Here is a 17,803-nt window from a genome sequence, read left to right as displayed (position 1 = left end):
ATTTGGCTCACTGGATGCTCTCAGTTTTGTTGTTACTATTGTTTGGTTTTATTGCTGGACTTGGAGTCATCAGCTATATAAAGACACAGAGACTTTTGTATATTTTAAAATCTTAGGCCTTTAACTTGGGCTACCTCTAGTTAGTCTAACCAGAATAACTCTGCAATCATCCCACCAAGTGACCTGGTTTACCTCTCTGCTCATGTTCACCCCCATCCACCTCTGTGTCTGCTGGCTCAATCCTTCCAGGCCTGATTCCTCCCACTAAGCCCATTTCTGGCTAGACATTCTGCCTTTCCTCTCCTGCCTCAGCCATTAGTCATCAGATCTTTATTCAACCAATCAGAAGGTGATGGATATATATGTTTACAAAATACTGAGGCAGATGATGATTCATTAAAAACGACAATACCAAAGTCTGGACAGTACTCAGCTCTCTGACAGTAAACATTTGGATAATATGTTTACTGAAATAAACATTTGAATAATACAAAGACATTCTTTACACAGCGCACAAAAAGATTACTCCCAGATGTTTTGTGATTGCTATAACATAGACAGGGTAAAGAAAAAGAGCATTCTAAGGCCATCTCCCTCCAACTTTGTTCTCTTTTTATGTTTTTGTGTTTTGTGTGTGCTATTCTCTAGATTGCAAGGATTTAAATATAAGTTACATATGGTAAATTACAGTGATGCTTTCCTAATCCGCGCAGCCCAACTGGTAGTCCTCTTGAAATGAGAAATTCATCTTGTGAATTATCACATTTGCCTTCTAAGTAGACTGGGAAATATAATAGGTATGGATACATTATGAATTTGGGGGATGTGTCAGAAAGAACATTTAAGGAAAAAACCAGAAGCTAGACACACAGAGAGGCTAAGATATTCCCTAGTTTATTTAATTATTAGCAGTTACTTTGAGCTTCCCCAACACATGACGCTCAATATATACCACACTGGTGGTCTTTTGTAGGGATAATCTCTTATGCACTGTGTAGAAGCATTGCCAGTCTATAAAAAGTTCATGGCCCTTAGCAAAAGGCAGGAATTAGAAGATAGGAGTTCTAATAGAGAAATGGGAACTCTGAGAAATAGTCAGAGGTGGGGAAATTTCACCATGGGCTTAGAGGACACACATGAAACTGGGGAGAAGTAAATAGCTATGTGGAGAAATAGGCTAGAATACATGGGTCGTGTAAGTTATGAGCTAGTCAGGGAACGAGACAAAGCTTATGGCCTAGGCATTTATTCATAAATAATTAAGTCTCAGAATCATTATTCTGGGAACAAGAGGGCAAGTAGGAAAGCTCATTTCTACAGCTTTTATTTGTTTTGGATGGCAGTTCCTATACAAACAGACTATGATTTATCAGGAAAATGCAGAATCCATCAAGGTCAAAGGGTATTAAGGTCATGTGGAGTCACGTAGGTAAGAACATAGTCAGTAGGCTCTCCTTCCTTACAATTGCTAAGGAGTAAATAACGCAGACGATTCGAGTCTCCATCAATAAGAGCAACTGTTCCAAACGGTTTCTTCTTTTCTATTGTCACCAATGAAGTAAAAAAAAAAAAAATAGAGTAAGTTCCAGAGGATGCTCTTGGGAATGGGCGGTACAAAGGGACAATGGAGGTGTTCCAATATGCTCTTTTTTTCTTATAAGGAGGTACCAAAGCTCCCTGAGATCCTCTCAGTTTGACCCAGACTTTAAAGAAGAGCATGCTTGATGTATTTCTTTATTTGAGTCTTGCCTAAAGTTAGACTGAAAGATAAAAATGTGACGTTTGGTGGAAAGTATAAATTATAATATCACAATATCTTCTCATTTGACTTTTTGGTAGAAGGGAAGACACTCGCTTGTTAAACTTTTTGGGTGGCCTGGCTCCACTTATAGACACACTAGTGTGGATACAGGCTCCCAAACAGTTGGTTCTCACCCTCAAATGTAGCCAGGGTGTATCTCAAGTTAAATACTAGTAAACACATATACTTTTCTTAGTTTGATCTCCCTTGATCATGAGTACTGCACCATGACTTTATAAAGTTTAAATATATAAAAGTTTAAAGAGCATAACCTTTCAAAATCAACTGTCTCTGATAGAGCTCTAATGGGGGAAATGGTTTTGATCTGTTGTCAGTCCTATTTCAAATGCATGGCCCAGTAGGTAAAATACACCTGGATGGAACTATGCAGGTTAGAAAGAGGACAAATGCTTTGGGTCCAGCCTGGAACTCAGAACAAAGTTATCCAGCACACACCCCTGGGTTCCTTCTCTGTCTCCTCTGATCCTTTAGGAAAAATGACTAGTTGATATCTTCCTCTGTATTACAGAGGAGCAAATGCCTTCTGCAGACACATTATATTGATTAATTGTCACATACTGTTTGAATTCACCAAGAAATTGTCTCTGGAGAGGAGATTCAGCCTTCCCACTTCAGGTTCATGTGTGTTTGTCTCAAAGCATCCTCCAAAGACTTCAGAACTAGATAAAAAGGCCCTATTGCTGAAAATACTGTGCTTTGGCCACAGAATATGGAAAAATAAGGCTGGGATTGAGCTGGAAGCGCTCTCATTTCTAGCTGGTTTACATAGTGTTGGGATGAATCAGATAATGCTGGCAAAGAAGTGTCACCACACTACATCTGGCACTTTAGGAAGAATAATGTCCCAACTAAGGAGGCCACTGCTGTTGTTTTTCTCCTGTCAAATTGTCTTCTAATTTTTGCACCTATCCCCATAGGTTACTGCTATTGTCAGATTCCATTTAAGGTAGCATTTTTTTTTTTTCTGTAATAGGAAGTATAGCCTCAAAGCCCTGAGACTAAACATGACTACATTAGTGTGGGCTAATACTCAGTCATAAGTGGGAGAGAAGAAATTAAATATCTATATTACACTCTCTTAGGCCCAGAAAATATTGAACAAGAAGGAATGGAAAAAACTTAAGAGACAGAGGAAAGAGTTGCATATTGGATAGTTATTTCACCTGAATGGAAATTCTTCATTGTGGTGGTTGGGATATGCTTGGACCAGGGAATGGCACTATTAGGAGGTATGGTATTGTTGGAGTAGGTGTGGCCTTGTTGGAGCAAGTATGTCACTGTGGGAGTGGGTGTTGAGACCCTCCTCCTAGCCACTTGGGAGCTAATATGCTCCTGGCTTCCTATGGATAAAGATGTAGTACTTTCAGCTTCTGCCTGCCTGGATGTTGCCTTCCTGCTATGATGATAATGGACCAAACCTCTAAACCTGTAAGATAGCCCCAATTAAATGTTATTCCTTATAAGAGTTGCCTTGATCCTGGTGTCTTATCACATCAATGGAAACCCTAACTAAGACATTCATTATAGCATAAAAAGTAAAGACAACATAGAAATTACAGAAAGCTCCTGAAACTTGCGGTGGTTCACAAGGGTCTTCCTCAAGACTGTCCAAACTGGAACAAGACATTTAGGTATGGCCCCCATAGACTCATGTGTTCAGACAAGCCTATGGGGTCCAGGGAATGGAATGTGGTGATTTGGATATGCTTGGCCCAAGGAGTGGCACTATTAGGAGGAAGAAGAAAGTGACCTTCCTAAAAGTTAAGTTCCAAAAGTACACCTTTCATCTGTCATAACCAATCAGGGTGGACCTTTTGATGATGCAGCTAACTTTGGTTCACCTATGCCCAGTAAGTCATCTCTTGTTATATTTTTGTAAGTAATCCCAACAAACTTACCGCGTTGCTGGGCTGAGCTTGACTGAAATCCTTTCTGACTTTTGGCTGTGCCCGATCCTGTGTGAATAGATGTTTGTTCAAGTCACCCTCAGAAAAGACAGACAATAATCACTGGGTCAAACTATTTGGCAAGTGGCTCAATTGAGTCTTCAAAACATTACTCCTCTTCTTCCTCTTCCTCCTCTCCCTCCTCCTTCTTCTCTTCCTTCTTTTCCTCCTTCTCTCCTTTCTCTTGCCTTGTTTTTAATGAAAATGCTCTGAGTTTCTCTCTTCTACTTCATCTGCTTACCTGTTCTTGATTTAACTTTGGTAAGTAGTATCTATCAAGAAAATTATCTATTTCTTTTATATTTTTGAATCTGGTAGAATATGTGTTTTTAAAGTATGGGTTTTTTTCTTTTGATTTCTTCCGTACCTGTAGTTTTGTCTCTTTTGCATCTCTAACTTTGTTACTTCGGATCTTTCTCCCATCCCTCCACCATTTATTTAATTTGGTTATTGATTTTCTCAGAGGACCAACTGTCTGGGGGTTTTGCTGTTGTTATTGCTTGTTTGTTTATATTTTCTTGATTCAGCCCTGGGTTTGATTATTGCTTGCCATCTACCCTTTTATTTTTCTTTTTGTTCTAGTGCTTTTATGTGTGCTGTTAAGTGACTAATATGATATCTCACCAATATTTTTATGTAAATACTTAGTGGAATAAACTTGCTTCTTATAACTGCCTTCACTATATCCCACTGTGTTTTTATTTTCATTCAATATAAAAAGATTTTATATTTCTTCTTGATTCTGTCTTGACCCATTTTTCATTCAGTAGTGCGTTGTTTGGCTTCCATAAATTTTTAGGCTTTCTAGGTATGTTTTTCTGTTTCTATTGTTGATATCCAGCTTTAAGCCATGGTGATCAGATAGGGTACAAAGTGTGATTGTAATTTTATTTTATCTGTTGAGACTTGTTGTGTGTCTGACTAATTTGGAGAATGTTCCATGAGGTACTAAAATAAAGGTCTATTCTTTTGTATTTGGGTGAAATATTCTCAAAATATCTGTTAAGTATGTTTGGTTTATGACATCATAGGTCCAGAATTTTAGTTTAGTTTTTATCTGGATGACATATCAACTGGGGAGAGTGGAGTATTGAAGTCATGTATTTTTACTATGTGAGGGTCAATACAACTTTTAGTTGTAGTAGTGATTTATAAATTAGGGTGCCCTTGTGTTTGCTGCATAGATGGCAAACACCTTTCTTTATAGTTCATGCCATTGTCACAAAAGAATCCAAGTCCAGGTCATGAGAATTTAAGGAGAATTCTCCAAATCACTAAACTGAATCATCAGAGTACTCTAAACAAATAAGACCAGATTAAAATAAGAAAACTCCTTAGCTTCACAAATTCACCAACCTTAATTTAAATACAACCATCCCAGGAGTCAAAAAGCAAAGAACAACCTCTCAGGAGCTGAGAATTCTACCACATTTTACCAGTGGGGACCAGACAACAGCCTGCTTCCCTGATGGCTGGCATGGCAAAACTGCTTTGGGAAGCTTAGGTTCATGCTGAGTTGTTTTTCTGTATCTTAAATGAAAATAGAAAACAGAAATTGATGAAGTAAAATGGATTTATTTACAGGTTAGCCCAAAATAGAAAAAACTACCTTTCTGTATCAATATTATTATTTTATAGAAAAGATGAAGCATACACCAGAAAATCTACCAACATTAATTTCAGCATGAGACAAACAGAAATATCTAAATTCTCTTTTTTTGAGTTCCTTCCTCTGTCTAGTGACAGATTTTTAGTGTTAACTTTCTCCCAGCATGTGATTTCTAAGAACATTAATTCATGATGTCCACTGTCCCAAGAGTCTAACAACTGAAAGGAGAGAAAGGTACAAGTGTCTTCCTCTAAAATATATCAATGGTTATAAAGGGTAAACAGATTGAAGGACAGGCTGCTGGCTGCAGGTTCAGTGGCTTGTCAGAGGTAAATCCAGGTGGAAAACAGGTACATGAACAATCTGGGAAGGAGTCTGGAGGAAAAGTGACAGAAATGTCAGAAAGACAAGATGACAGGACACATTCCAGAAAGCAGAAGGACAGGAATCAAAGAGAAAGCAAAGTACACATAATCCAGGGACAAAAGCAGGTATTTCAGGCAGCAGACCTCTGGAGCTGTCCTGTCTCCACCAGAATTATCTTAGCTTCTTGAGATACAGGTGAATGCCATTCTTAGACTTCAAGACAAGTCTTGCCATGGGGACTGGGATCCTGGTGGGATCTGGCAGCAACTCAAAGCGAAGCAGGGTCAGGGCCACGGCCACCTTCAGCTCATTCATGGCAAACTGTTTCCCAATGCAGTTCCTAAACCAAGCAGAGACACATAAAGTAAGATGTGGCCTAAGACTGTTCTGGGTACAGTGAGTGTTGTTTCTTTAGCCTCAGTCCTGAAGAGCATCGAGGTTCCCCATCATGGTATCAGCCTAATTGTTTTCTTTATAGGCCACACACCTAAATCATTCCCTTGCTTTGAGATCACTTTGCTTATAGGTCACATGACCACCTCAATCCCTTGTCTTTGTGCATAGGCTCCTGACCTAGGATAAATTCCCTTGCTCCTCTAGGACTCTTTCTCTCTCTCTTTCTCTCTCTAACCCTTGTCCTGTTCTTGTACGGAATGTCATTTGAACAGTGCCAGCTCTGTGGGCATAGAGTCCAAGCACTTGAGTTATTTAATGAGGTAATCATTAGTTAACCAATTCTCTCCACTGACAGTTTCTGGATCTCCACTGTGAATACTCCTATTCAGGGCAATATGAGGAGGGGTAGGTCACCATCCTGGGGATTATTATTTGTGTATAAAAATGGATTGACCCTACAATAAGAGCCAAATTTTGGTGTTAGAAGCTTGTGGTGAATGCATCTGATTGGGGATCCTCAAGCTGTTCCCCCATCTTCCTCCCACTCAGCATTCAGGCTCCAATCCCTCATTTCCCCCAGACAATCATCATTTGTACCCATCTAATCATATTACAGAAAAGTCCTTATTTGCATTTTCAATATTTTGTCTTGGTCTTTTGTTCTCCACAGCCACTCTCTCGATGCTCTTCCTCATATGCACACTGTCAGGTAGAACAGCTCCAGATGCCCCAGACATAACCATTCTTAGTGTAGGTTTGTGGAGTTACCACCTCTTACCTGCATAGCTCCACCTCCTATTTCAGCTCATGTTGCTTGTCTTCACCCTCACTACCACACCCAAAGGAACTAAGAGTCAGCCAGCTCTCTATCCTCTGCTGATGTTCATCTTCTCTGGACACTAATGTAGCATGGGTGCTTTATCCAAGGGCCCACCACACTTCAGGTTATAGGACAGCAAGGGACAAGTAACATTTCCTAAGCTTTCAGTGAGGGACACATGAGTGTAAGACACAAAGAAGGAATAATGGGTGCATCAGGTATGGGTGTCTCACTATATATTTCTCCTGGTCTTTTTGCTGAGCTGGGGTCAGAATCCTGCACTTCTGTATTCCTGACTCAGCAAGGGGCATGGTAGAAATAAATACATTTTTAAAATACTTTTTCATTTGAATTAACTGAGTTGAATTCTAAAAATAAAATAATAGGCATAGAGGATAAGGGTATTTAAGCTAGGAACTTAACTACCTGAAACTCTCCTATCTTCCAATGGCTGCACTATACTTTTAGCTGGTTGAGCTGAAATTCTTAACTGTGTTTTTAAACTCAGTCATATGTCTTCTAGTGAAATGCCACCTAGGAAGCCTTCTGTGGGAGCTGATTCAGTGCTTTAAGTTTCATAGAACTAGTATAACAGAAGAAACTCTTAATTTTCTTCCCCATGTGATCCCTAGAGACATGTTAACTCTGATGACCATTGTATAGAATCCTTAAGAAGTTGTAGGGGAATTTGTGGTCTACAAGATGAGTCCTGTGGACTCTGTGGATTTTTAGCTGCTTGTCTTGCTCAGCTGTCTGTCATTGCACACTCCATCTGTGGCAGGCATCATCACTAAACAGTGGGTTTTCCTCAGAAGCTATGCAATGTGCTCATTCCTGTTTTTGACACCACTAGAATAGGTAAACCAGGCCTGTTCACTGAAGTCTCTTCCTACATGCATAGCTTTACAAATTGAGAACATATATACAAGTTGTAAGCATTTTTATGTGCAGAAAAAAATGTTGTGAGTCCAGAAGTCAAAAATGTGTGATGAGAGCCCTGGTGTCCAACCTACAGCAAGCTGTAAACTCTTACATATATGACTGTAACAGAGGAGCCCAGACAGTTTTTAGAATTTTAAATATATCACATTATAATACTTTATATATATATGTATATATATGTATACTTATTACACATACCCTTATAGACCCTTATATATTTTAAAGATTTGTAGAAGCATCCAACACTTGAGTTGATTTTTTAAAAACCTATTTGGCTATAATGAGAAATTTGAGAAAGGAAAATTCATTCTGTAAGACTTTTGTAAACTAAAATTTCTCTGTTTAATTTTTATAAGGAATATAATTCTGAAATATGAAGTTCAGAATTTGTTAAATACGAAAATATACTAATTTTTATACAGATTTTCAGTGGCTACAGGACAGTGGGTTAAACAATTATCTGTGTTATACTGAGTTGCTGCTATCTTTCTTTTTGGCACAGACACATATACATAACACCATCTACCCACATAGACCAACAGAAATACATGCAAGTAGACAACATAGGAACATAAGTGATCAGGAATATAAAATAGTAATATGTGCCAACCCTCCATCCTTTCCCTCCAACCCTTTCCCATCATCACCTTGCTCCTCCTGAGAATGGCAGATAAGCATGGCTGTGGCGAGAAGAATCTGGTGCGAATCTAGAAGGGTCAAACACCTGCAGAGAGAGCACAGTGCCAGGATGGATGGAATCAAGCCCATTTCCAATTCAAAGGCACACAGAATGTTTAAAGTTGCAACTGAGTAGCTCTTCTCTCTTCTCTTCTCTCTTCTCCGGGCTTTCATACCTTTGGGTTTGGCCAGAAACTTGGGTTATGATGGAGGCCATAAATGGAAATTGAGACTATGATACCTGTGGGGAGGAGAGGAGAAGACATGGAGTGAAACATAATTAAGCCAAAGAAATAGGGCTCTAGACCCATATCCAGGGCAAATACATATGGCCTGTATATAAGGAGTCACCATGTAGAGCTAGTGAGTCTTTGGGGGATAGGGAATTTAATGAAGTATACATTAGAAAACCACAAACCTGGTGATGACAGACAGCAATGAAGTATTAGAGGTATCCTGCTTCTACTAAGTACAATGGCAGCACATATTCATCAAATGTCCTACACCCACCACTGAAGAACATATACTAGTTAACAAGACACAATTCCCCCTCCAACATCCTCAAAAGGCACTGTTTTATGCCCATTTTCATATGAAATACTAAATTCTCAATGAAGCTCATTATCTTTCTTATGGTTACACTTTTTTTGATGTGGCAGAGGTGGGATCATATCCAAAGATGAGTTCACTAACAGGTGTTTTTCTATGATGACAAGGAACGCAGAACTTAGCAGCTCCCATCTTTCACCACCTCAGAGTTTCTGGAGAAACTGGGAGACATTGCACCCACATATAGGATTCCCTTATCCTTTTCATTTTGCCTTTATCCATAAACAAAACCTTATCACTACAAGACTGGTGTCATTTTTTGTCAACCTTGATTATATTAAGTGACTGCAATTTCAAGGCTGATAATGACATTTAACTAGAATGTGGCATTTCTTCCAGGAGACATCCTCAGTCTCAACTTTATAACTTCACCTCAACTTCAAAGTAAGGATACAGTTTGCTGGGACAACAGAAACACATGAGAGCACATAAGTGACTGGATTTGGTTACCTTTGGGTATGGAACATCCATCTGGGAAGGTGACAGGTGAACTGAGCTCTCGACTCACAGATGGTACTGGTGGGTAGAGCCTCAGGGCCTCCTTGATGCACATGGTGGTGTAGGGCATCTGGTCCAGGTGGTCCCTGAAATGAAGCCCATCCTGAAGAGTCATACAAAGCTGGGAAGACCAGAATGTCTGTCTCTCCTATAAGAAGATAGGTGAGTTGTTCTCACCAAGTGACAGAGGTTCCATCACCCAGAATGTTCTGCACCTCCTCTCTGCATCTCTGTTGGTGCTCAGGGTGGGTGGCCAGAGCATAGAAAATCCAGGAGATTCCACTGGCTGTGGTGTCATGACCCTCAAACATGAATGTGTCCACCTCAGCACGCAGGTCCTCATCAGACAAGCTGTTCTTATCCTCTATCTGAATGAATATACAGGTGAGAGAAGAGAGTTTGTATCTCATCTGAGCTTTTGGGCCAAATCTCAACCCTGTACCCCACTCACCTGGGCAAACAAGAGGATGTCCAAGAAATCCAAGCGCCTCTTGTTCTTGGCCTTCTGCAGCTCTGCCTCATCCTGCAGCTGAGCCTTCCTCATCTTGATCACTCCATCTATCCCATGACAGCACTTGTCAGATAGAACCCAGAGCTACTGTAATACACATGACCCCTGAACCTAATCTGCATGTCCTGAGGAGTCCCAGATGTATGTGCAGGTGCAAATTTAGTCATGATTTGAAGTCTACACAATCTCATATACCTCAAGCCTCCACTCAGGATCATGGCCACAGAGCCATGTTGAACGAATGTTGGATATGTCACCAATGTAGTAAAGCTGGTGGTAATGTACCTGATATGCTAACATTCTACCTCCCAAACTTATATCTTAGTAACTGACTTGAGTGTCTCAAGTCCTGCAGAGGCTTCTGGTAAACTCACTATGTCTGAGATATATGATTATGTCTTTGTGATAGCCTACTAAATGATGGAGGGGGTAGTAGGACAAAACCTGTGTGCTCGTGAGCAATCTTGCAGGCACGGTGAGACAAATGGCCATCAGAAGACATATTGTAGATGATGTTGCTCTTATAAAAGGCACTCCTCATACGAAAGAAAGTCAGGTTGTTTAGATCCTCAACAGCCTTAGTGTAAGACTTGGAATTTCTGAGGACAAGAGATACAATGTACTGATGATTAGCGTGTCTGAACCTTTCTATAGTCATTCTTTCAACCATGGGGCACACAATACCAAGGCATACACAACTTCAAGGTCTTTTGACCATGGAACTTTAGATAATGGATGACAAATTGAGCCTCTACACTTGCCAAGGTTCCACAGTGTTCATTCTGGTTTGAAATTAGAGATTAACTTAGGGCTGTGTGAGAATCTTACATTTTGTGGAAGGAACTGTCTTCACTTCCCCCACCTTCTTCTTACTAAACCCTAACTGACTGAACATAAATCCTAACTTATTAAACAGACTGATAAGACCAAAGACTCTACAAACAAAGGGTTGTCACTCACTCATCCAACTGAACACTGCCCTGGTGGCTGAAAGCACACTTCATAACAGTGTCCAGTGTCATCAAGGAGACACAGTGGAAGATCTCCCGAGGATGGTCCTGGTCATTAAGTTTCTCCCATTTGTCCTGTGGTGAGAACAAGACAATTTCTTAATTTTCTTCAGAAGACCTGTGTTTAGGCTAATATTTTTTTTCAAACCAACACATAATTTTAATAGTCAGTCACTGGAATATAAAGTCAGTTTAACAGCACTTAAAATTTCTTTTCTAAAATTAGTTTTTACAGATTAATTATATTTTTAAAAAAAATCCCTTTGTATTTTTTGCTTTCTTGTTTTGGAACACATCAAAGCATTATAATGTTTTTAGAAATTCCATTTATTCTTCCCTGAACAAAATCAAATATTTCATGCTTTTCATTTTTAAGACACATTACACTCTCCTTGCTTGCTCTTTTTTTTTACTTCAAAAATGTTTTTAATTATAATAAAATTACAATTCTTCCCCCCTTTTGCTTTTCTTCCCTCAGTCCCAGATACTATCGATGGAATCTCTTTCACACCCTCTCCCCACCCTTCTTTTTGGCTTTTGCAGCAGGCTGTGTCCACTCATGCTCGCCTTGAATTTGCTATGCACTTTCCTGCCTCTCCTCCTGAGTGGGAGTACTGTGCCTGCAGGTGTACAGCACCACATTAAGTTAGTAAGTTAGAGAGGATCAGAGCCATGCTCTCACATGTCACACAGTATACTATCAAGTGAGATACAACCACGGGCCCTTTGTTTATGTTTTTACAGAGTATTTGTGCTACGATTTTTTGCTACTTTTCTTTGCATATAGTGATTACAATTGTTAACCATCAATGACTACTCTGTTACAGAGAAACATAGGAAAAAGATAATTAGGAATCATCATAAACCAAAATTTTGTAATGGCTTAGAAAATTCATCATTGACACTTATAATTGATAGAGACATCTGAATCTTCTTATCATGGTTTTTCAGTAAGGTATAAATGTATTTCAACTATTTAGTTTGGTCTACTATATAAAAAGGTAAGTTGCTAAAAGTACATAAAATTAAAATAACAAAATGTTGTAGCAGGGGATATTAGAAAAAAATGTGTGTCTGGCTATCTCCTGGCCTGGCTGCCATGTTCTTGCTCCAAGCCCATTTGTCTCAACAAGCTCTCCAGCAGGACCAGAGTTCCTGAGCTGGTTCCACCAGGCTACTCTCTCTAACTTGCCCCTGTAGTGACCAGTAGCTGTGCTTCCAGCTCTGGTTCACTTGTTCCTGGAGCCACTAGTTCCTTCACAGCCATAATCACCCAGTTGTTGGACCCACCTTCCAGTAACCCAGTAAAGTAAAACTCTAGATGCTTAAAGTTAACCAATGGATTTATATGTTAGCAAATACTCAATACACAAGATGCTCACACAATTAGAATTTTTATCCCAATTATCTAACCTTTTGATATGAATAACTATAACTACCAGAGACTGCTAGAGACACACGTCTGCTGCCATCTTGCCTCTCTCCACTAGACTAATACTTTTTATCTATAGATAATCAGTCTTGAGTTCCTCTCCATTAAGTTCATTTGCTTCCAGCAAATTAAAAGCACAAAGCAAATGTTTGTAATTTGATGTCTGCTTCTTCCAAACTCTTAAAGAAAAGTGCATATTTTCTCATGGTGTTCAATTATTGCTTATTTGGTTTTAGAAACAAGTATACACTTTCAGCTTATAAAAATGGCCCCTTTGAACTATTGAGAGTAAACTAGACTTGAAAAAATTGGTATAGACACAAATACAGGAAGAAATAAAATGTGTAAAGGAAAAAGAAAGGCTGTTGACCTGGGTGAAATTCCTCATGCATGCTATTGGTTACTTCAGTAACATTTTACCCTTCAAATGGCAATGCCACAAACTAGGACTTAATATGAGGTAATGATTTGGCAGGTAAAGGTGTGAGGATGTGGACTAGTGTCTACTTTCTGATGAGTCACTTAAGATCACACAGAAGCCCTGGAGTCCATGACATTTTTGCCTTATAACACCTTGAAGATAAAAACAGGGAGTTTATACTTTATGGTGTCTTGTCCACTGTGATAAACACTTGGTCCTATACTTACCACAGTGCTCTCTGAAGTGTGTGGCTCTATCCTGCTGATCAGGAGCTGTCCAATTTATGCATTTGTGGGAGAATTACTTTACAGCAATACATGAGTTATTAGTCTATGTGAATGTCTAGAAGGTGTTCAAGAGTGGAATCATTGCTGTTGAGTGGGTGTTATAAAATGAGAAAGAGACAGAGCAACTCACTAGCATTATATTGACAGAGTCCGCCATGATTTTGACATAGGGTTTGAGGATGTCGTAGTGGAAGGCTGGAGTCAACATCCGCCGATGCTGGAACCACTTCTTCCCATTCAACAGGAGCAAACCATAACCTGGGCCAGAGACTGATATGTGAATGTGTCTGACAGAGGTGGAATCAAAGGTACCCCTGGGATCATTTGGTTACACTCATTGGGATATAATGGGAAAATAAAAGTTCAGTAATAGTGAGGGGTTTTTTAAAGACAAAGACATAGAAAGTGAGACTTCCAATTTGTCTGATAAATCTGCCGTGACTAAGACAGAAATAAAATGAAGGATGAAAACATGTTGGGATCAGGTCAAGAGGCATATTTATAATTGTGTCTGGCAATGAATGTCTGAAGATATAATATGGCAGAAACCATGTAGCATGTGCACCCACACCAGCATTAAAAAGGACTAAGGACTAATTAGAAGAAGAGAAATTAAGCTTAATTTAGGAATGGATAATGATACTTGTGTCCTGTCACCGGTTGTTCTTTATTAGCCAAAGAGCAGTGAAGAAAACACACTCCCTATTTTAATATACTTACCAATCCAGGGAGCAAGAAATTGATATATTCCAGAAGCCTTTGGATCTGAAAAGTAAGACAGATCTTGAGGACCAGATGGGGGATGGTGTTGAAACTGCAAGATTTTCTTCAGTTTTTCAGAATTTTAAAACTTTTTTATTCTCTGTGGTGCACCTGCTACAGTGTCTGTGTGGAGTTCAGAAGATAACTTTGTGGAGTTGATTTGGTCCTCTCACTTTCAGTGTGGATTTCAAGGCTCAAAATCTGATCACTGGGCTTGGACAGCAAACCCTTGTACCACCCGAGCCATTTCAGCAACCATGTAGCTAGTTCTTGGTGGATTTCAAGTTGTTGCCTTCCCACTCCCACTGCCTCCTATTCCTTTCTGTCTTTGTGTTGCCAGTTAGCTGGACTTAGGAAGGCAGACTTCATTGTACCAGCAGCTGAAAGTCTCTGTCATTGTGATATTTGGGAATTTGTAAAACACATCAACTCAATTTGTTTTAAAAGCAAAAAACCCCAAACAAACAAACAAACAAAAAACAGAAAAGAAAGAAAGGAAAAAAATAAAGGAAGGAAGGGAGAAAATTTAAGCCTTGTACAGCTATTTTAACTGATGAGAACTGTGTATTTGCTAGCTGTATGTTGGTCTCTGGACAGAGAGAATGGTAGGTATTATTTAGACATTGATGGCTGAAGTGTCACTCTCTTCTAAAATTACACAGACTTGGGGCATGAACATTGAATGGCAGATAAGGTACAGCTGTAATGAGTTTGGACTCTCACCTGATCTCCCCAGAATCACCTTCACATATTCAGGGTCATAGAGCAGGACTCGTGCATTGCTCCCCGAGAGCCAGTGTAAACAGGCGCTTGGGAATTTCTCTACCCATGTACGAATCTGCTGGAGCTCCATGTTCTTTGGGAATAGACATTAAAGAAAAAACAAATTTATGAAGATGTTCCTTGACATCTAGTACCCTGTGTGTTATGGGAGATGCAGGACCACCAACAAGGCATAGCTCTGGCATGTTCAGGGAAAGGTAGAAATTTGGGTTGATTTGATGATCTGTCTTTTTTCCCTTCCATCTAGACCACTGCTGTGTCTAAGGACTTGCCGTGGCCAGATCCTGGAGCCTTGTTAGATGAAGCTAAGGTTCCTTAGAGAAGCTACTGGAGTAAGAGCCTCAGAATTCTGTAGAAACTCTAAATTTAGCTCTTCTTAAATGTGGCTAGTGTGAGATCCGTCACCAAGTGCCTTCATGCAGACCCTTACCAAACTATATTCTACTGAGAGCTAGTAACACAGTCAGTCATTCTTATTGATTACATATACTTGAGATGGGAGAGGCTAATGAATCCAGCCAGTTTCACCTCCTCATAGAACTTCCTTTATTGTAAGGAGCTTCCTTTCTAGATAGAATGTTTTACCTCTTTAAAATACCCTGCATTTTTATCACATGTTTTTCTCCAAAATGGACAGTTTTAATCTCAGAGGAAACTGATACCCAAAATAGAAATCATCACTTCTAGAAGTTCTCTCAGAGAACAGCCTAGATTAGTTGTTTCACTGTGGCTGACATCACTTACCCACTCCATAAAGGCAGGCTGTTTTCCCAAGCCCTTCTATATCTTGAGATTTGAGTCTATGGTCAACATGTGTCTTTTTAAAAAGAGTATGCTCCACATGATTAAGGCAAGCTCACTCTTAGAAATAAACACAGTGTTCTTCAGAAACCAAATGCTTATCACACAGCAGACTTCCCTGTGTACTAATGCTAAACTATCAGAACTCCAGTGTTTCATACTCTTCCACGCTCTCCCTTCTTCCTACCTTCAGATGATGACCCCAAAGCCAGTGGGAAGGTGTGGATGGGAACTTCTGGAGGACCTTGAGCAGCCATTGCCTTCGTAAGTAGAACTGGACTGCCTTGAACAGCACCAGAAACAGACTGAGCAGGATGGCCCCTTGGAAGAACACAGAGACACCATCCAGATATCTTGTAGGGCTAAATACAGAGAAACCCATGGTTAGTGGTTTCTGGATCACTAGAGTCACTAAATGTTTGGAACACCTGCATTTAAGTCATGAGAAGGTAGACCCGCCTACTTGTGGGAGGGAGAATGAAGAAGATAGACAGAGCCTGACCTCAGAATCCAAAGTTTATTAATCTGCAACATCAACTTTGGTAAACAGTAAAAAGAAATCCCTAATCGCCATTCTTGGTAACATCCATGTGTGCACCCACTTTCTTATCTCTGAACTACTCACAAATATTTATTGAGCACACATTGCATGTTGTGTAATATCCTCACCGATGCGGTAAATTCATGGAATAGACATTAACCTTGATAGTAAGAAATCCATATTCTAAGTTCCCAGACATTTAATAAATGTAGCTGCTTTTACTATTTTCATTATTTCAGTATGAAGTGATGACAAGGGTAATTGGTGTGTTTAGATTAATGTGATTGCTGAAAGTTTCTACACATAGATATCCTTGCATCTGGACTCCAAATCCCAGTGTTTCTTCCATTTTCTCTGAGGCTTGTCACAATCACTGTCCAATGGTGATCCAGGATGGATGTGCCAGCAGGCACAACAGTGCATTCAGGTGGCTCAGACTCAGATCAGCCTCACCACATACACAGCCTGTCACAGAGTCTTTCTGTGCCTCAGTATCTTTACTGAGTAGAATAATAATACCTTTTCTTCCCAAATACCTAAATTGCCCATTACCTATTCAGTCATTCATTAATTTAAGACATATTTCTTGAACTCAGATAGAGCAAATTCTTAAAAAGAAATCAGTGCAATTATATATGTTATGCCTTGCCTAGAAAAACTTAATGTCCACCCAGGACAAATAAGGCAAAAGTTTAAAAGAGAGAGAGAGAGAGAGAGAGAGAGAGAGAGAGAGAGAGAGAGAGAGAGAGAGAGGTATTGAAGGATTATTACCCAATTAACTAAGCAGTGCTGAGATGGTTTCCAATCATCTCATTTATTTATGGATTTTATGGAGATATTATTTAAGCAGAGAAAAATGTTCTGGTTGTGAGCCTAGCCATTTAACACACTCCTGCTTCATCTTCCACTGTGACATAACATGCACAATCCATTATATTTTAATTCTTTTCACAATTCTGAATTTTTGTCAAAACCAAAGAATGAGGAGATATGTAACTATTCATGCTCCATTTGTCTGAACTTTTACCCCACTTTGTGGTCCTTTTACAACTTCAAATATTTGTTGGATGAGTAAATAATTGAAAGATCCAGTCATGCTGTGAATATTTAGCAAAAACATTATGACCCAGTGCCATGGAACAGGTCACCTTGTCCCTCACCTCCCTACTTGGATCCTCTCTCACTCTTCACTAAGAGCTTTGGCATAAAAGACTATTGCTGGATTTTAGTTTTCACTGCTTCCTTTTCTGAATCTGGGTTCTTTATAATTTGGCCCATATTATGGTAATCATGAACACAGAGCAGGTAGGTATTAAGAGCACTTGCCCTGCTTTCTCCCACAATTTTCCAAAAGAGTGTTGCTTTTTAAAAATCTGGGAATGAGGAGGCTGGAGAGATGGCTCAGAGGTTAAGAGCGCTGACTGCTCTTCCAGAGGTCCTGAGTTCAATTCCCAACAACCACATGGTGGCTCACAGCCATCTTTAATGTGATGTCTTCTTCTGGTGTGTCTGAAGACAGCTACAGTGTACTCCTATACATAAAATAAATAAATCTTAAAACAAAACAAA

General features: G+C 39.5%; 1 protein-coding gene across 7 annotated transcripts; it reads right to left on the bottom strand.

Moving 5' to 3' along the window:
• Positions 1–1,308: 1,308 nt before the first annotated feature.
• LOC117708624 (cytochrome P450 4A14) lies at positions 1,309–16,114 on the bottom strand. 7 transcript variants are annotated; one of them, XR_013110502.1, is made up of 15 exons: positions 15,881–16,114; positions 14,833–14,965; positions 14,068–14,112; positions 13,478–13,617; positions 11,158–11,282; positions 10,642–10,796; positions 10,138–10,244; positions 9,864–10,054; positions 9,639–9,772; positions 8,756–8,820; positions 8,549–8,625; positions 5,887–6,083; positions 5,125–5,298; positions 3,721–3,777; positions 1,309–1,541 (listed from the first exon to the last, which is right to left on the bottom strand). XR_013110502.1 is itself a non-coding variant. In XM_076934417.1 (13 exons), exons 1-12 carry the CDS (start codon positions 16,073–16,075, stop codon positions 5,915–5,917), a joined length of 1,536 nt encoding a protein of 511 aa, XP_076790532.1. In that variant the 5' UTR covers positions 16,076–16,114; the 3' UTR covers positions 3,716–5,298; positions 5,887–5,914. The 7 variants fall into 7 exon arrangements, 5 of the variants coding, with proteins under 5 accessions (XP_076790532.1, XP_076790531.1, XP_076790530.1 ...); XR_013110501.1 differs by lacking the exon at positions 5,125–5,298; XM_076934417.1 differs by lacking the exon at positions 1,309–1,541 and having other exon boundaries at positions 3,716–5,298.
• Positions 16,115–17,803: the final 1,689 nt, after the last annotated feature.

Source organism: Arvicanthis niloticus, chromosome 5 (genome assembly GCF_011762505.2).
Source record: "Arvicanthis niloticus isolate mArvNil1 chromosome 5, mArvNil1.pat.X, whole genome shotgun sequence".
NCBI lineage: Eukaryota > Metazoa > Chordata > Mammalia > Rodentia > Muridae > Arvicanthis > Arvicanthis niloticus.
The sequence above is the reverse complement of the archived record's forward strand: the minus strand, read 5'-3'. Positions and strand labels throughout refer to the sequence as shown.